Here is a 20,593-nt window from a genome sequence, read left to right as displayed (position 1 = left end):
TTCAAGATAGGGATTAATTGTGTGCGGTGAGGGAAAGGGGATGGAATGGACTTGATTTTAGCTTTCATTTTTATAAAAATAGAGGGAGAGAAAAATATATGCCAAAGAGCAAAACATTAATATTTGATTAATTTTAGTGACAAGTATATAGGTGTTCATCACATATAGACTATTTCCATCAGTTTGCAGTCTTTCACAATTAGGATACTTGAATAAACAGAAGTGGGTGAATATATTCCTATGATCAGTATGTCCGTAAATATAAAAATACAAACCAAAATCTTCATGTCTGTTTCCTACTTTATGTTCTCCAGACCCTTCCATTTAGAGACAATCAACAATAATACATTCTTCTCCTACCTTTCCAGTCATTCCCTTTTATGTAGCCTCTAAAACTGAGGATATAAAAGCAGGTAATTAATCCATAAACAGCTGGGAAATCAATCCCTACTTAGTAACTGAAAGTTTGTCTTCCCATCCCTCGTGTTCCCCAGCACCTCTAAATTAATGGAGCATATTACCATATCTTTCTTCATGCTCTCACCACCTTATAAGCTTTGAGTATCTTGAGATCAGAAAATATACGCCCCAAAGTCCCTTCAAAAAGTCAGACTCTTCATAGTAAATGTTCGCCTGCGCTTGTCATATTGTATTTGAGTGTTATACTACATGCCCATGTATTTGGATGCTTGAATAATTTTCCATGTTAGAATTTCAGTATATTCTATGTAATTTTTAATTATTGGATTTTACAGATAAAAGAAATTACCATCTCTGAAGTATATTTTTCTAAATTTCTACAAAAAACACTTTAAAAACCTTTTTAAAAGATAAATCAAGTGCTTTCTCTTCTGACAAAGCCTGAAGAACAGCATAGCTTTCATATGTTAAGAACTGAGTAAGAAGTCAGATCTCTTAGCTAGCTGACCATTAACTTGCACAGCTGCCTTCGCAGTCTTTGAAATAACCTGCAATCAACTCCATCTAATCAATCAAGAGAAAACATTTATCCATCAATCCAGCATCAGGAAGTCATTACTGTGACTTGTAACATAAGCCCCAGGTTGATACTACCTGCCTGTTATTTGTTAGCTGTAGAAGTACAGAGCAGAAATGATCCGTTTGACATGCCTGAATCCTTTATTTTAGGACTAAAACTAATCCCTAAGCTACCTACCTGCTCTGATTTATTTTTGTCCTACCAACTTTCTGAACCTTTGTCTGTTTTATTACTTTCATTTGGGCACAACCCATATCATGACTAGGAAATTTTATTAAACTACTGATGAATTCTATTTGGCTTTCACAGTTCTGCCTCCTACATACAAAATAATTCTATTTGGCTTTCACAGTTCTGCCTCCTACATACAAAATAAGAATGAATGGCAAATAATTTCTGAACTTTTAATGTGTAGTATTCATTCTCTTCCATTCTTTCATCACATCTTTTAATGAAAACTTTGTAAAATGTTTTTCGCTTGTGAATATTGTCAACATGAGAAAATTTTAAACTGGCTGGATACAAATGCCATGCCAATGTGAGAACTCAATGGGCCTTGGATTCACAGAACAGTTATCTTGTAGAATTAATCAATATGATAATCAATTAGCTGCCTCCATTAGATTGTGAATGCCCTTCTCTGCTGGAGAGTAGTAACCACAGTGCTAGAAAGAAACAATTTACTACTCCTCTGAGATGTGTTCAAAAATAAGCAGTACTTCATCTGCATTGTAACAAGATTCTTTGCTAAAGACAATGTTTCAAGAGACACCATTTTAATGGACAAATTGTATTCCTCAGCACAATGCCAAGACTAGCAGTGGAGAGCTGCAAAACGGCCTTATTGGTTGTTTTTCCTTTCTTTTTTTCTTTTATTATTTTTTTTTTGGTATAAAGAAACCTTATTCTTGCGATACGAAGTTTTCCAAAAGGATCACAGCCAGTATTATTTGGCATATTTGTATTCTGTGAATATCATAGTTCATGTTAAAATTTTCTAGACAGAAAAAAATGATTAAACTACTGTATGAATTCAGCCTTTAGCAGCCAATCTGTCTTCTCAGCAAAACACAAAGAATAAATATGAGAAATCTTGAAGCTCAGATTAATAACTCATTCTGATTTTGGATTTTCAAGTGTATTTTTCTTACTAGTCTGCTTATTTTAGGTAATATTCCAAAGACAATGTTGTTTCTAAGTGGTTTTTTTTTTTTAATAGATCTGTTTTTTTTTTTTTTTAAAGATTTATTTATTTATTTATACATGCACTGGGTACAGTCAGAAGCATGGGAGGGTGAGAGAATTCGCCAGAGCGGGGAGCAGAGCAGGCAGAAGGACCGAAGTACACTGCTGAGGGGAGCAGAGGGCGGCGGGAGAGGTCTGCGGGCCATGCGGGACCCTCCTCCGGTGGCCGGGGAGCAGCTGGGGATTGAACCCATGCTACAAAGGCTGCGGGCAGCTTCGCAACCCAGCGCTCAACCGCTGCGCCACCGGGGAGGCCCTGTTTCTAAGTGGTTTTAAAAGAAAAACAGTAATTTAATTCCACAATATGGTTTAATACTTCTTACAACAAAACAGGTATACACTTTTAGTCAACTTACAGGGAATACAAGGAAAACAAACCCGGCTTCATTTACTAGAAAGCTGATATGTAAAACTGACATGTTACCTTTTCTACCTATTCAGCCCTTATTAACATGGTATCATAGAATATAAATCAAGACAGAATACTCATACTTTTGAAATATTTCATTGACTAAACATTACTTCTAATAAAAACAGTAACTGAGAAGTAGCTGTTAAGTTCTAGGACTTACCCATATATCAGTTCTAATCCTTAACAACACTTTGGCCAGGTAAGTCTCAGTACCTCTAAGTTTGCCCAAGAGTACACCCCCAAAAAAGGCAAAACAGGTTTTGAACTCCAGTTAGCCAAACTCCATGGTCCATGTTCTAGCCACCAAACCACAGGATCCTAGAACAATTCCTTTTCTGGTAAAGTTAGTAACCACAGTTGTGTAAGCACACAAAAATGATTCTCTCCCATAACCAGCCATACCTGAGCCCTGCCACCCTATACAACTCCATCCTGGCCTTTAATAACCCCATCCACCAGCCCTCGCCTCTCACTCCCTCCAGGGCAGCCACACTCCACTTCTTCCATGTCACAAATTCACCAAAGCCTTTCCTTTTCAACATGACAATGATGAGCTAACATTCAGCAGGTCACTAGTTTTTAATGACTGCTCTCTATTACTTTATGGCAAATAAAACTTCTATTTGATAATTACTGAAGACTGATCAATTACATGTACTTCTTTGCAATGTAGATTAGAAATTTGTTTTGGGGGGTCTTTTTTATTTTATAGATTCATTTATTTATGTGTACAAGAACTGGGGTGTAGGCCAGAGGTGTGGGGGTGCGAGGATTCACCAAAGACAGAGTGGAGAGCAGAACAGGCAGATCTACTGAAATACACGGCTGAGAGGAACAGTGGGCAAGACAGAAGTCTGCTGGCCATGTGTGGGTCACCTCTCTGGCCAGGGATGGAACTCAGGTCTTAGTGGCTGGGGATAGCTTGATAGCACCGTCTTTTAAACCCCTGCACCACCAGGGAGGTACCTAGAAATTTGTTTTTATAAGTCAAAGATCATTGGGCAGTATATTGAGGAGGTAAAAAAGAGGCCTATCTCCCTCCCCGGTGGCGCAGTGGTTGAGCGCTGGGTTGCAAAGCTGCCTGCGATCTCTGCGGTGCCGGTTTGATCCCCGGCTGCTCCCCAGCCACCGGAGGAGGGTCCCACATGGCGCGCAGACCTCTCCTGCTGCCCGCTGCTCCCCTCAGCAGTGTACTTCGGTCCTTCTGCCTGCTCTGCTCCCCACTCTGGCTCTGGTGAATTCTCTCACCCTCCCGCGCTTCTGACTGTACCCAGTGCATGTATAAACAAACAAACAAATAAATAAATAAATAACATGCCTCTATAAAAAAAAAAATTTAAAAAAAAAAAGGCCTATCTCAATAGAATCCTAAGGACATCTAAATTAGCACTGGAAAGGGGAAAAATGAAAGTGAGAAAAGAAGGGAAGGGGGAGTGAGAGGCACGAGGTTACCGTCAAGGACCAAAAAGTGACAAAAACTAAGTGTTAATAAGAGATTTAAAAAAAAAAAAGTAAAAGTCAAAATGGAAACAAAAATATAGGAAGGGGAATGAAAATTACTCTAAAAAGTAGCTCAAGGTTAAAAACTGTACTTCTGTGTATTTTGACTACCTTACAGCTCTCAATGTGAAGGCATCATATAATATTCAGTTCATTATCTCCCAATTCATTTAATACCATCAGCATTTGCCCTGAACTCAAATAAGAATGCTTTTTAATAAACATGAATTTTGGAGTATCTACTGTGTGTCCAGTCTGTGATAGGCATAAGGAGTAAATAAAAGATACTTAGTTCCTTAGATAGTTCTCTTAATATGTAATATCATAGCCTGTGATGAATCAACACACTTTTATTGAGCACTTACTGAATATTAGGCATTCTGGGATGTAAAATGAGAGAGTAAATATATTTATGCTCTAAAGGAACTCCAGAAACAAGTAGAGACTGATTTTAAATACCATGTTTTCAAGTACTTAATCACCTTATAAGGGAACTAGTAAGAGAAAAATGAGGACTGCAAAAACTTCATGGAGAAGTGAGCTAAGTTGGTTTCTGCTGGAATTAAGAGATACAGTAGAGGTAGGACAGTGCTGATGGGGAGAGAAAATTTGCTTGGAACTAGGACTTAGTGTAGGAAATAACATTAGACTTTTTGGTTGAAGGGAATCCAACCAGAATTTGCTGAGGAAAAAAACATAGGAATTTGTCAACTCATGGAAAACAAGTAGAAGTCATACAAGCAAACGACAGGGATGTTAATTATCTAGTGGGATCCTCGGACTGACTGGAACCAGAAACTGTATCTGTATATTGGTTTCATCCTTCTGTCCAAAGGCTGGCTGGCTTTCTGCAATGTTGGGGAGAAAGATTAATGACAGCTCTTCGGGTTTTACATCTTACCATTTCCACCATCAAAAATGGATGGATGAAAGCCGCATAAGCAAAAGGGGAAAAATGGTACCAGAGAGAAAATTCAAAATACATCCACCCTAGAAAGTAGATGTGAAGAGTTGACCAATGGGAAATGATCCAAGGTTGGTAGGAAATAAAGAAAAAAATATTGAAAGATTGGCAGAATCTCCCACTTTGGAGAATAGAGTAGCTGAAATATTACCTCTAGATAAAACTTAGTATTATCACAACCTGGTGAATGTGTAACATAAATGTTATTTACACAAATATAACAAGCTAAACAAAGTGAAACCTTACAACTTGCTGCATGTAATCTGCAAGAGTCGTTGATCATTCATAACTGAAAGTTCTGATATCTACTTATGGCTCATTTAAAAGCTGTTAAAAATTGTTTTACCATTTCAAGTAAGTATCATTAAAAACTACCCAGATTTTGAGAAGCATGCAGATTTTAAGAACTGCTTTTTTTAAAAGATTTATTTATTTATGCATACAAGAACTGGGATACAGGCCAGAGGTACAGGGGGTGAGAATATCCACCAGAGACAGAGTAGGGAACAGAACAGGCAGAATGACTAAAATACACTGCTGAGGGGAGCAGCAGGAGAGACAAGAGAGGTCTGCTGCACCATGTGGGTAGCTCCCTGGCTGCCTGGGGATCAAATTCATGCTGCAGAGGCTGCAGATAGCTTTAGTGCTGTGCTTAACTCCTTGAGCCACTAGGGAGGCCCCTAAGAGTTGCTTTTAGGGATGAAAAGTCAGGAGGCATACAACTAAGTTTCAATTGCTTCTGAAATACTGTGTGTAAATAGTGGAAATAAAGCAAATATGACAATTTTAAAAATTGCTGCATGTTGGTGGCTTATATGGATAGTCACTGCAGTGTCAATGTTTTAGTATATTTCAAAGTATTTATTATAAAGGTTGAAGGAACATAGAGTTCCCAAAAGAAAATCTCAAATTTTAATAATAAAAAGCAGTATTTCAGGAAGATACATCAAGTATTACGGCATGGTTGAAATTAGGCAGAGGAAAACAACAAGGAAATCTAATGGGAGATTTCTGTACAGTCCAAACAGATGGGGTTGGAGGACAGGAAAAAGTGTGGGTGACAATAAAACAAAAGGAATGGACACTAAAGGCACTGTGTGGGATATGGATAAGAACCCAGGCAGCGACAGGTGACTGTGGGAGAGCAAGAAAACCGACTCATGATTGCAGGTTCTCCCAGACAGATAATGAAAGGATTAAAACAGATGAGGTCTAAAGGGGAGTGGATCTGATGGGATAAGACAGTCTTTCAATAAATAGATTTGCATATTCGCTCTTCCCTGTAAATACAAATCACATTCTGAATGGTGTATGTGGTATAATCTCCTTGCTCTCTGGAAGTCCAAACAGACAACGTAGTACACAAGCACCCTGAGAACAGAGGGGCAGACACACTGGGGATGGAGCCCGAGGGAGAACAGCCGGAGCCAGCCATATGCTGCCCTGTTAAGCCACCTGTTCCTGTGTCTCAGTTACCCTCGCTTGGAAGATTTACAGAAATTCTGGGATTAAAAAAAATTCAAAAGCTACACTGACAGGGTGCTTTTTAAATGGTAAGAGCACTTCATCTGAATGCACAAAAATACATCCGTGTCTATAGATTAAAGTAAATGTGATATCCTTTCTCATGTTTTGCCCATAACTTTCAACTAAAGGGCTTCCTGCTGTGAATACAACTCTAGATTAACCTTAATGGAGAAAAATTTCATAAATACATACAATTCCTAGTAGCTTTCATAAACTTCTCAGATTTAGCAGAAATCCAGGCAATGGCTATGTGCAAACATTTTTTAAAAGTCTCAGTTAAGATGTTCCAACCACAATCATTAAAAATTCCATTTGAAACAATTCAGTCTTGTGGTGGTGTGTGGAAATGAAATGTGGGATTTCTGAAAGAGAAAGAAGGAAGATGAGTTGTTTTCATGATAAATGGGGAAATACCCAGCAGACTGCCAGATGGGAGACACACGCTCCAGGGGCCATCCAGGCACAGCCGGCTCGAGCGCTCACGTCAAGGACTGACGTGTCAACGAGCAGCATGGCTGGTCAAGGTGGTAGCACCCCTGTTTGAATGGCAGGGAAAGCATTTCTGTTACAAATCAATGAGCAGGCCAAAAGTGCCAACTATTAGCTCAGTGAATCCAAAGGGACAGAAATGAGGCTTATGTTTAAACACTGATTTCAATTCCTTTATTTAATAAAGACGGTGCATCATCAGTGTGGTCTCTTCAAGGAATGTGGGCACTGTGGAAGAAACCACATTATCTTTTTCTTTTGGAAAGATGAACCACAAAAGTAGGAAATAAGATGAATTCTGGGAATACTAAAGATAAAGGGGGAGGAACTACAATCACAGAAATAGAGAAATAAATCTAATGAAAAAATAAATTATTTCCTTCCACTTTTCTACATCACTATGAAACTCATTTTAGTGTGCTTGCCTCTGGTAAACAGGCTAAATTACTTTACCCCAAACCTGTCTCCACAGTATCCCATAAACCCCTCTAAATTAGAGGAGCTTATCACACTTATCATTTCTGTTCTTTATGTCCCCACTGGGTGTTCTCTGCAATCAGTGATGATGAAATCCCTGAGAAGTAGATGCTCAGTGAGTTTTGTTTAGAAAAAGAAAAAAGGAATGAAATCAGGAACTAACCAAATCTTGTACATTATCTCCAGTCCCATAAATATACGCACGTGTTATTCTGAATTCAAATAAATACCCATTTTCCCTTCTTGCTACTTTTTAAAGCCAGTGTTGCTCTTGATCCAAAACCTGTATGCTTTGGCCATTTCACTCCAAAAGACCTTCAGTCTTTCTTCTAGATAGTACCCTTTTCAGGTGTACATCTCAAGCACAGGGATGAAAAAAGATACTCAATTACATGTATCTATATGGGCACATTTTTATTAATTTTTTCATTCAACAAATGTTTATATAGAAATGCAGTCCCAAACGAAACAGTTATTGGATCTGGCATCATCTACCATCCAAACTAGATGAGAAAACAAATGTAGAAGGGGTGCCCAGACGCGGGGGTCTCACACCTGAGCAAGGTGGAGATGCCCGTGAGAGCACAACACATGGCAACCCAGCTCAGAATGGAAAGTCAAAAATAAGTGGAATTTAAGCTAATATCTGAATACAGTAAGGAAGGTAACTGGTATGTGTGTGTGTGTTGGATCAAGGAAGTGTGGCAAGCGGAGACACAAGCTGTGCAAGGCCCAGAGGTATAAAACCTGTCACACTCAAGGTACAGAAAACTGGAGTGTGGTCATGAAGTGGAAGAGAAATTAGATCTGAGACTCAAGGGGGAAATCATGCAAAGCCTTATCAGTCATGGCAGGACTTTGACTTGGTTCTCAATATCATGGGAAGATTTGTACCTAAAAATAAAATAATCACTATGGGGCGGGGAGGGAGGAGTTGCCCCCCATGGTTGATCCTTGGAGTATGAACATCAAGAATGGACATTTTGAACTTTTCAACGTCAAGAATGGACATCAGGAGGCCAGTTAAGATGCTGACCTGAACTAAAGCAAAGGTAACCTGAGCTAGAGTATGGGCAGTGAAGATGGAAAAAAGTTAACAAATGGGGAATACTTAGGAGACAGTCTTGATAGGGGTTGGGGATTAAATCAATGTGGAGGAAGTGGCAAGGACAGCATCCTTTTTCTCCTTTGTTGGTCAGGAGAGCTCTTTATTGGTTCTTAGCAACAGTAGGGATGAGTGATGAGAGAATAGTCAAAAGGTAAAAACTTCCAGTTATAAGAAGTTGAATTCTGGGCATGTAATACACAGCACTGACAGCACTGGACCACAGTTAAAAGATTTGTTTTTTTATTCTAGAAGGTACAATAGGAAATCTAGAGTCTGCTTTTAGACATGTTAAACTGAGATGCTTGTGATATATCCACATAAAGATGTCAAAATAATTGGTGTCTCTGGGATGTCTTAGCATATAGATGGTATTTAAAGCCATGTGCAGTAGATGAGATCACCCTGTGACAGGGGAGAGAGAGAATATACTTAAATTTACTGGCTATATATTAGAATATCAAACATGTTTTGGATTTAGCATTGTTACTTAAGTTTCAGATACAGTCCTTACATAGCAAATTATTCAAGAGTTATAGACTTGATACTGTTTTGTTAATGAGGAGTATTGATAGGAAAGAAAAGGAGTAGATTGGACCACTATCTTTTCATCTACCTTTGTCTTAGCTATCCATGTAGAAGCTACTGGATACGGGATCAGCTGCATTCCCCATCCCTGCACAGAGTTCCAGGCTGTGAGTCAGTGCTTATGTGAGGAAGCAAGACAGTCATAATAAGACTTGAACTTGTCAGGGGTGCCCATATCTTTTTTACCTCCATGTCTGTGCCCCATGCTGTTCTCTGAAGCTGCAGCTTTCCAAGTCTCAACACATGTTATTATTTATCTTTGGAACATCAGAATGTGTCAAAATACAAATTTCTCCATTTGGATTTTCAAGTGAATGATTGTGCAAGATAAAGAAAGAAACTCTTCACTCTGGTATTCACTTGTTGTAGCATCTAGCACTTCCAATATAATCAGTTTGTGAAACCAACGAGCTGTGAATTCAAAAAGTGAGTAAGGCAAATAATGGGTTTCACCAAGTTGGGAGATTAATACTGAAAGCTTGGTACAGCACTGGTGATGAAAATATCAAGTTCAGTAACAGACTTACATTGCTATATGCTAAAATTACTACTTGGACCCCCCAAACAGTTTAAAGAACAAAGATGAATACTTGTTTCAGCAGGTGGGGAGAGACTTAGGTTTTTATAATGCCTTCCTTAGGAATTAAAAACAACTATGATAGGCCCTCATCTGTTAAGACTGATTGAGGTTTATAATCAGGCCTGGGGGATTAGATGACTCACAAAGTCATCACAGCCCTTATTAAGATTTTAACTTAATCTCTGTGACCCCATCTTTCAGTGGAATAGCCAAGAGCCAAGAAGCAGAGAATTTCTGGGTTGACTGCCAAAGATTTATGAACAGAGGGTATTTTGAAGTATAAGGTATCCCACAGATTATTAGATCATGAGAGCTAGATATAACAAAATAATTCAAAGTCATGTGATTTATCAAAAGATATTTGTTGCATATCAGTAACCATTCTACACAGAATGCAGAAGCAAAAGGCTAAAAGAACTAACCAGGCTACCTGCATCCTAAGCAATCAGCTCTTTTAAGGGTTAAAACCTTCTGGCAGTTATGCTGTTGTCATGCTTACTAATTTTACCCATCACATGTGCACAATAACAAAATTCTCACTTGTTAAGAAAACACAAAAATGGTATTTGAGTCTGAATGTTACCTTTGTTCTTTTCTTTCTGAGTCCAAGTCGTAATTAATGAGGCAGGTTTTCTTAACCTTTTGGGGGTCAAGGAGTCCTTTGAAAATTTTACACATGCTCTGGTACTGGATAATTCCAGACTGTATAATTTCAGGGTGCTTATGTATCACCTACACCCTCCCATGTTCTCCAGAGAATTTCTGCCTTTCTGGGTATACAGGGTAGTGAGTGTCTGACACATAAGGGGGAAGGCGTCACCAGTCACCACCGTGAGTACTTTCCTCCCCCATAATAACACTCTATACTCATCACAGCAAGTTATATTCTTGCTCCCTTTCTCCCGAGTCTCCCAAGTCTTCCTCCTATAGCTTTACAGCCTACATTTCCCAAACTACTGATTCACAGATTTCTTCTCTATATGAAATATTATGGCACAGAAGCAATTTTTAAAGTACACATTCTTTTGACTTTTGATTCACAAACATAAATTAGGTAAGTTTAAATTACAAAAGAAGCTCATTCATATTAATCATGTTTGCTATGAAGGAAATCATCATATTATCCTCAGTAGTTTTATCAGACCTTGTAACTACTAGGTAATAACATGATTTCTTTTAAGATGTGGATGTATTTCAGGTTATGTCATACACTTTCCAAGCATATAAGAGCAAAGCACTTTGGAAGTCATTTCTATCTCTTTCTAGTTCCAAGAACCTACCATTCCAAGAAGCTTTATCATAATCTGTGGAGTAAAAACTTGTTTTTAAATTACTACATATTTTAATTGATATTAGACATTGCTTACATAAATAGTACTGGATCAGATAAGCTGCTTTATACACTACACAAAATATTTTTTAAGAAAAATATTTTTGCATGTTATGCATTATGTGATTTCTCTTAAGATTATAAATGAGAGTAATAAAAAGAAACAGTGAAATTTCAAAAAAATATCAAATCAAGTCTTTTTGCTAAAAATCCAGAATCTAAAAGCACAAATACATTATATAATATGCTTTAGGGAGTACTTATTCTATGAAAAGAAGGTATTTGTTTTTAAGTGCAAATATTTGACCTATACCAGTTCATTTAAATTCATAGAAGTACATAGATTTTTCTTAATTTCAGGTATACAAATTAGTTATAGCTGATGTTTTCATGAGACTCACATTTGAAACATTCATGATTCATTTTACTTCATAAAATAAATTAATCCTACTATGCCCATATTCTTGGTGATAGGTTTCCTCTTACACAAAAAAGATAACCTACTTCTATTCACTTTTACAGTATATGGACAATCTTTTGGTAATCTTGTTTTAGCCACCCAGACATTTGTAAATAAATCCTACTCATGCAGATATGAAAGAACCTTAGCAGCATGCTTAGTGTTTTGAAGAAACAACCACTTGGCCATACAGATCCATATTTGACAGCTTAATTTCCATGCTTTCCAAAATCATAGGAGGGCACACAAGGGTAGAATTGATCGCAAAATTTAATCAGTCATAAAATTCAGGACCTTTGCAGCTTCTATTCAATTCCTGGTTATAGTTAAAGCATTAGAAAAATAAAATCATGCATCTATTCATCCTGTTTCTGTGTCATATTTCTACTACAAAAAAAGCAAAGGAGTGAATAAGTGGGAATGAACTAATGGACTTTGGTTTTATTTTTCAGAAAGTCCAAAAGATACAGAATTCTACAACATCTCTGGAGTACTTATCCCACAGATAAGCCAGGGGCTACACAGGATGAATCCTGGGTTAAGGCTGGACATTTCCACAAGCTTGCACCTGGTGATCAGGACACTTAAAATCCAGCTAGCTTTTTGGTGCATAAATAAGAATTGGTATTTATTGGCTTGGGTATGTAACTGTTTTACATTTCTGCAGAGCTAAAAAAGTAAAAATATATGCTAATAAATAATATTTCTTTACTGAATAGGAAAAAATCTGAAGTATAATAACTGATCATGCTGGCAAATGCTTAAGGCAAATGTTAAATTATCCCCTAAATTGTTATGATATAGAGACCAACTTGAGAAAAAAGCACATTAAATAGAATTGAAATCCCACTCACATATAAATGAAATTAATTTTAAATCTAGAATTCTGTACAAGACATAGAACCTTATCACAGAGAGCTTAACAGGCATTATCAACTCGAAGTTTCAGAGAAGCTTAATACATTACATGATAGTAATGATGGGAAGCAATTACCATTTCCTGGACACCCTCCATCCTACATGAAAAGGCACTCAGAATCACTCATTTCAGTTCAAGTGAGCTGGCTTTGCACTCACAGATACCAAGCATTTAAAAATACTGCCTGGTCCTGACGGCAGTCATAAAAGAAAAAGAATTTAAAAGGCACAGATTCACTATGTCTTAGGTGTGTGGATCATACTTACATAAAAGGTCAATTAAAGAAACTTCTCCAAACAGAATCTTCGAAGCAAACAAGCTGCTTTTGTCAGTTTTGGGTATTTCACTACAAACCATAGCTTTCATAGTTTCAGAATTTTCCAGAATTTTTCAAAGCATACTTGCTACCGATAGCAGACAAAATATACTGTACCCATTTCATAGTTAGGGAAATTTGGACAAAAGGAAATTAAGATACATGAAACTAAGTAGAACTAAACCAAGTGAATGAATGACAATAATACTGCAGCTAATCTAGACAAACAAAGTTGAAGGAGATGCAAGTTCAATATTGATATATTTAGGAGGAAGACTTTTTAAAAGATTTATTTATTTATGCATACAAGAACTGTAGTACAGGCCAGAGGTGTGGGAGGTGAAAGGATTCACCAGAGACAGAGTGGGGAGCAGAACAGGCAGGTCAACAGAAATACACTGCTGAGGGGAGCAGTGGGCAAGTCAGAAGAGGTCTGCTGTGCCATGTGGGTTGCTCCCTGGCTGGGGACCGAACTTATGCTGCAGTGGCTGCGGACAGTTTCATAGGTTGCATCTTAACCCCTTGTGCCACCAGGGAGGCTGAGGAGGAAGACTTCAGTTTCAGAAAAATATTTGGTAGTTTCTATTCAATCATTAAGAATATTAAAAAATCACCACTAAAACACATTGGACTCAAATTCAAAACAACGGCATGTGTTTTCAACCTGTAATCAACACCAAGAAATAGCTCCCCTTGGTTATTAAAATCCTGGAAAGAAATCATAATCATTTCATTTGGGCATATGACCTCAAAGCTTTAGATAAAACAGTTGATATCTAATCACACTTATCTTATTGACTTTCAAATTCATTGAACAGAAATAAAATTAAAAAGTTTTATGGATGGGAAATTTCCATCAGGTTTGTTTTAATCACGTTACCTGAATTAATACAAAGTAGAGAGTAATATTTTATGTTGAATTTTATTATTTTTAATTAAACTGTATTGAGGTTCCAGCTGTATAGTATTTTTAAAAAAATCTTCAAAATCATAACTATTAGCCCAGCAACTCCTCTCCTAGGCACTTACTGAAGAGCTATGAAGATGTGTCCACACAAAGATTTGTATAAGAAAGTAGCAGCTTCATTTACAATAGCTAAAACTGGACATAATCCAAATATCCATCAACAGAAGTAATAAACCAAATTTCAGTAATTCATACAATGGAATACTGTTCAGCAATAAAAATAATAAACTACAGAACATGAATGAAACCTATGGAAATTTGACTGAGCCAAAGAAGCCAGACACAAAAAAGTACATGATATATGATTCTATTTTATGAAGTTCTAGAAAATTCAAAATTAATCTATGATGAAAATAATCTTAACAGTAGCTGTCTCTGGGTAAAGAGCAGGGATTGCATGGGAGAAGGGTTATGAAGGAACTTACTAGGGTGACATAAATATTCTATATCTTGATAAGCTTGAAAGTTACTGGGTATATCCATTTGTTGAAACAGTTAAGGTACATGTGTACATTTTTCCTTCAACCCCTCCAGAAAAATCCCACATAGAGATAACAGGTATAGGAATAAGTGAATTTAGTCATTGTTAAAGTTGGTAATGGTAAGTACGGGCTTTTTTAAAATACTATTCTATTTAATTTCTACATATCTATTATTTCCCAAATATAAATATTTACACATATATACATATGTATGTATAGTCCAAAAATATATATCAGTGAAATGTACAATAAAAAATTTTTATACCATGGATATATGCCTCTTAAGAATCTTTCTCTATATACAGAAGACATTTATAAAAATTCATGGAGAGCCCTGCATCTGCGTTTCACATGGAGATTTTGAAACAGAGCTTGTTATTTTCTTCAGCTCCCCTCCCGACCCCCAGCATGCATTCATCTAATTGGACATCAGAGTGAATATGATATCATTGTCTCAGTTACCACCAACACCCCAAATTAATTCTTCCCTGGCCACTCAAAATATTTATTTCTAACAAATATTGGTGCAGATAGAGAAATCTGACCTGCTATATACACTGGAGAAAACTGATATGACAGATCTCAACCTTAGTCTTTAGTAGCTCTGACCTCTAAAGATGATGTTTTATAAATTAATGAGAACTGGAAATTGTTTTATTTACATCCTGAATTTTTAATACCTTGTTTGACTTTTGCCTCTCTTTTTTTTTTCAGCAGTACAAAAAGACCAATGTTCAGAATCATAAAATCCAAAGAATGTTAAACAAGATCAATGGTTATTTTCTCTATGAACTAATAATAAAGCTCAGTTGTATACCAGTCCCTAAACAGGTCTTAATTTTTTAAATTTTGCCTGAGAAAAGTCCTGTAGTTTCATTCATGTCCAAAGAATCAAAATACTTTACAGAGGCAAAGAATGAAATTAGATTCAATCACAGCTATTAAAAGATAAATTAATAACCTACTAGGTCATAAGAGGATTACACATTGGAGTAAAGAATCTTGACAGAACCCAGTAAGTGGACTCAAGTATTGGTATTGATTAGCTCACTACAGTCTCATAAACACTAAAATTAACAAAAATCAAAGGTTCAAAATGTATACACTTTATAGCCTCTACTTACAAATATTTCTACTAACCTATCTTTATTTTACATATATCCTCTGCTCAATTCCAATGAAGAATTTCATTAGATTTAAAACAGTAAATACTCAAAAGGTAAAAAAGATCATGAATGCCAACATTCATTTGTTCATTCATCAACCCTCTGTGCACCTGTACATACCAGGTACTCTTCTGGGTACCAGAAACGTAGCAGGGAACGAAACAAAGTTCAGACCACAGAAAGCATTCATTCTAGTAAGGGGAGTCAGGCTTCTATAGAAAGGCTGAGGATAAGGCGGAGAGGATCAGTGTGAAAGGACTTGCAGATTGCTATTTAAGACAGCCTCTGTTACAGTGACATTTGAAGCAAACCTGAAGATAGTTAAGTTCCAAAATTTCATGTAAAGAAGTTGGCAAGTGCAAAGCCCCATGCCAGACCCACTTGCAAACTGAAGAAACAAAGTCAGCACGGCTACAGAAGAGAGAGGGCCAGTGATGAGAGGGGGAGGGGTTACAAAGGATCTAGGCTTTTGCAGGCCATTTTTAGGATCTGGCCTTCTAGTGTGAGGGAGATGAGAAGCCTTAAGAGCGCTGTGAGCAGAAATGGTCCTATATAATGTTTTTAAAAAGATCAGTGGCTATGTGGGGAGAACAGACAGTAGAGAAATAAAGACTGAAGCAGGAAGACCACTTCAATCTAGAGATCGCAATGCACAAAAAGGATTATTTTAACTTAGTTTAGAGGTTGTGTTTCCTTATACAACTCAAAATTACAGTAAGTAAAATAATAAATTGGTCTTTTCTTGCCATTGGCTCAGGGAGCCAGAGTTTTTGAGGGAAAGCAGGAGTGCTCATGTTTTTTTCAGGCTCTAGGCTGATCTAGTGGACAGTAGTTCCTTTATCTTGATTAATAGGTAAGGAAGACAAAATCTGCTCGTTTCCTAAATAACCACCCTTTCCAAAAACATTCCCTCATAAATATGTTGATGTGTGTACTAGAATACAAAGATTATATTATTCCAGCTGTTCATCACAACCTATATATAATATCATAGCCCTCTAGACCATTTAATGAATATTCCTGAAAGAAATCAAAATATATTGCAAACCAAAACTCTCCTACATTTGTTTCATAGTTAATTTAGAAATCCCTCTCATAATGAAGGTGGGCTCTTAATCACTCTATCTCTAATGCCTTAAGTTTAGCAAAGAGCAGGTCTAACAGCAGCCTCACCTGCTCTATGTTTTTAGCACGTACCGTTGTAAAAAGGTAGGTGTAAAAACACTACACACTGCAAACCTTTCAGGACTTTTAGCTACACTTGAGTCTTGTTAATTGGTTTAAGAGGGAGTCAGAAACACATGCTTTCCTGCACACTTTGGTGATTTCATCCTATGCTCAGAGCACTCTGATAAATTAAATCATCCTGACTGTGTCATGCATCGCAGCTGGCATGCTCGAGTATTGCTCTTTGATGATGAGCAAGCAGTACAAAATAAGCTGCTGATTCCACTCTTTAAAAATCTCATTTTCAACACCGTGTCTATGTTTTCAGGCAGGATGTTAAATCGAAAACATAATTCACTTTGGTTTTGCAGAAACCTCAGCCCACTAACCAGAAAACGGATTTTTTTTTCCCCAAAGAGAGTCAGTATCTACTGTAGGGAGGGAAGAGGTGGGGGGTGGGGAGAGGCTATTAAAAAGGATAATCCAGCTTTTTTGCTTGCTGGCAGTGTTTGAATTGGGAGGGGGAATGAGGCAGGACCTGAAGGACTGTTTCAGCTACACATACTAAAGGTTATAGCCTCACCCTCACTAAATAGTGTCAAGAATGAGCCTCATTAAGTCTTACAAACAAGTAAATTCCCCTCTCTGGGGTCAGGCTTTTGCAGAACTAACTAACATCACTACAGACTTTATCTTATCTGTCACCCTTTCCTTTCTCTCCTTCCTTCAGTTACAAACTCCTAGTTCATTTTGTCTTTTTCATTCTATCAGACATTCTTATAAAATGCCTTAAACCCTCTCCAGGATATGAAGAGATAGAAATGAATAATAAATCAAGATTTCTTCCCCCCGGTCTAAATTTAAATAGAGCAGGAGAGGCAAGATGGTGAAAGGGTTGTGTGGGTGTTTATTGCAAGATTTTTCGGTGTCTAGGGGAGGAAAAGATCGAGAACAGAATGCTGAAGGGATTTGAGAACCGTGTGTGTGTGTGTGTGTGTGTGTGTGTGTGTGTGTGTGTGTGTGCGCGCGTGCGTGTGTACAGTCATTCCCCGGGCAAAGGGAAGAACTGAGGCAGGAAAGGAGAAGGCAGCATTTACCCCTGTCCCTCCCGACTCCTCCCACCCACTGCAGTTGTCTGTGTTTTCTAGAAAGCTCACCCCCCAAAGGGCAGAATTCAGAAACCAAAGCTGAGTCCTGGGCAAGCAGTGTGGGGAGCTGGGCATGGGCAGAAACAGGCAACGGGAAGCGATGTGACTGGGGGAAAGGGAGGAAGCGATGCCAGGGGAGAACGGCAGAAAAAATGGGAAGGCCGGGCCGGGCGGCGGGACCTACCTGGAGCCGAGACGGTGGAGGATGCCCCGGGCACCTCTGGCCTCTCCTCCTCTGCCTCCTCCCGCTGCCGTTGCTGCTGCTGCTGCTGCTGCTGCTGGATGAGGCTGAGATCCGAGCGGCTGAGCTCGGCTCTGGCGGCCGCGGGAACCAGCCGTGCCTTCAGCAGCACCGCGGCCAGGCCGAGGAGCAGGGTGCAAGGGACGCGCCGGCTGAGCCTCGCCATGGCCGAGAGCCACAGGGCCGCGGCGGCATATTGCGGGGCTCCGGGCGGCAGCCTGCGCCGGGGCTGCGGGCTCCGGCAGCGCCCGCTCGCTCGCTCCCCCTCGCGCGGTCCGCCTCGCACACCCTCACCGGGAGGAGGAGGCTGGGGCGGGGGCCCTGGGGGAGGGGGGAGCCAGCAGCCTCCTGCACGTGATGCTCGGGGCGGGACCAACCCCGCGCGGGGCCCGGGGACGATCAACCACCGCCAGCTGCTGCGAGGGGAGGCTCCACTAAGTGCTGGGCGCTGTGCCGGACGGGGCTTCCGAGGATGAGAGAGAAAAGAAAGCCTCTGGGACTCTTCGGCCCCTACCGAGGTCCTGGGAGTTGGCTGAAAGTGGAACGGAATTCCCCCCACCTGACTCCAGTGTGAAAGCGTAGGTGGTCCATGAATTGCTCAATAAGGTTCAATTTGACACCAACGGGTCAAATGCCAAATCACTCAAACCATGTATGCAGACCTTGCTGTCTTACAGCCATGACTGGTTAGCTAGAAATTAAAGAGCAGCTTTCCAGTTTTTACTAAAATTTCTTCTGCTCAAGTGGCTATATGCACACTTATGTGTGTGAATTATTAATCACATTTTGTCTAATTGCAGCATACACTTTTCATTTGTTCAAAAATAGTTTGAGTTTATACCAGATGCTAACTGCTGCCAGTATTTAGTCAGGTGCTTGAAATAAGACACAACCCCTGCATTCAAGGAGCTGCTACCTGTTAGAGCAGAGGAATATAAATTAAAATCCGGTGTGGTGATTGCAACTGAAGGAACACCACAATGTGAAAGGTTGCACTGAATGGGAGAAAATTGACTGTGATATACAAAAGGGGGTGAAAGAAAAATGAGTTCCACACAGAAAGCAGCAAACCAGATCATGATGTAGAAAGTGTGTGTGTGTGTGTATGTAAAAGCCAGCGGTGTTTGGTAGCACAGAGTGCTCAGAAAACCGCAATGAATAAGACAGCGAGTTTTAGATTGAAAGGAAAGTGGAGATCAGGTCTTTTTTTTTAAAATTAGCAAACACTTCCGTAGTACTGACTGTATGCCAGGCACTGTTCAGGCAGTTTATATATGATATCCTGTTAATAATCTCAGATGCTATATAAGGAAGTTGAAATATATACTGCAAGTGATTATGAAGCAATGACTTGCTACCAGACTGCATTTTAAGAGGATCACTTTTCTATTATGGAAGATGGATTTTCAGGATAGATTGAATAACACACCAATTTAGAGGTGTTTGCAAAAGCCCACAAGGAGATAAATGCCCAAAGCTTACACACTTGTAAAGGAGAGGAAAATAAGTGGGATAGTTAGTATTTAGGGATAGAATCAACAGAGATGGTTGGTTGATTGGGTGGGGAGCAGAGAGAACTATGGGCATATTTAGTATGACACTCAAATTGTCAGACTGAGATCTTGGGCAACTGCCTATAATGTTGTAGGGGCAGGAATGACCACTGAGCAGGTTTTCTAGGATCTAGCAGACCGGGTAAAGGAGGAGTCAGAGTCCTCAGTGGTTTTTCAGGTTTTTATTGGGATTACCAGGTACACGGCAGGCAGAGATGCTGGGGGGGCCAGGAAGTTGACAGGCCTCCCAGTCTCCCGCAGCTCTTCACTCTGGGCTCTCCGGCCCTCTCTCGGCTTCTGCTCGGCTTCTGCTGCTGATGCTGGCGTCCCCGTGACGCCGCCCTTAAAAGCCCAGTCTTAGCCCAGGTGAATCCCATCTACCTATGCCCACACCCTATTCCAGGTGCCCGCCATCAGGCATGCATTCAGGACCACAAGGATCCATCATCTGTCCTGATGGCGGGAGGGCAGAAAAGCCTGACATTTTTCCTTACCCAACAAATGTCATGAAGATTAAAGGGTGGTTTGCAACTATCTCAGGCAAGGGAAGGTCACCATCAGTTCTAACAGTTGAAAAGGGAACTGTGGAGCCCTTGGCACCATCTTCACAGGTTTTAATAGTAAGCAAGGGAAACAGGCCAGCAGGAAGACAGCACCTTGAGCCGCCCTCTTGCTGCCTTTTTATTCCCTTCCTCCTAGGAACAGGTGTGCACACCTGCACATGTACACGCACCCATTTTCCAGGTGTCCACAACCAGGCACTCGTGCCCCACTCCCATGAGGCTTCTGCGTTAACATGATTAAGGCCACAGGTGAGTCACAGAGGCCAGTGGCATAAAAAGCCTGATTAACTCGTGTAACCTTACAAAGGATAACACAGATTGCAGAGAAGGTGAACTGCGAGGTATTTAGTTGTATTCTCTTGGCATAGAAGTGACTTCTCAAAGTACTGTGCAA

At 39.3% G+C, this 20,593-nt stretch overlaps 1 protein-coding gene across 1 annotated transcript in view; it reads right to left on the bottom strand.

Annotated features, from left to right (window-relative positions):
* Positions 1–18,349, bottom strand: part of FAM171B (family with sequence similarity 171 member B) — a 57,742-nt gene extending 39,393 nt beyond the window's left edge. The window contains exon 1 of the mRNA XM_037523679.2: positions 18,027–18,349. Coding sequence (XP_037379576.1) covers positions 18,027–18,249 — 223 coding nt within the window. The 5' untranslated portion in view covers positions 18,250–18,349. The remainder of the gene's footprint in view (positions 1–18,026) is intronic.
* Between the last annotated feature and the right edge of the window lie 2,244 nt (positions 18,350–20,593).

This window comes from Talpa occidentalis, unplaced genomic scaffold (assembly GCF_014898055.3).
Source record: "Talpa occidentalis isolate TD23 unplaced genomic scaffold, MPIMG_talOcc4v2.1 talOcc4.3, whole genome shotgun sequence".
Lineage (NCBI taxonomy): Eukaryota > Metazoa > Chordata > Mammalia > Eulipotyphla > Talpidae > Talpa > Talpa occidentalis.
This window is presented reverse-complemented; position numbering and strand designations above follow the sequence as displayed.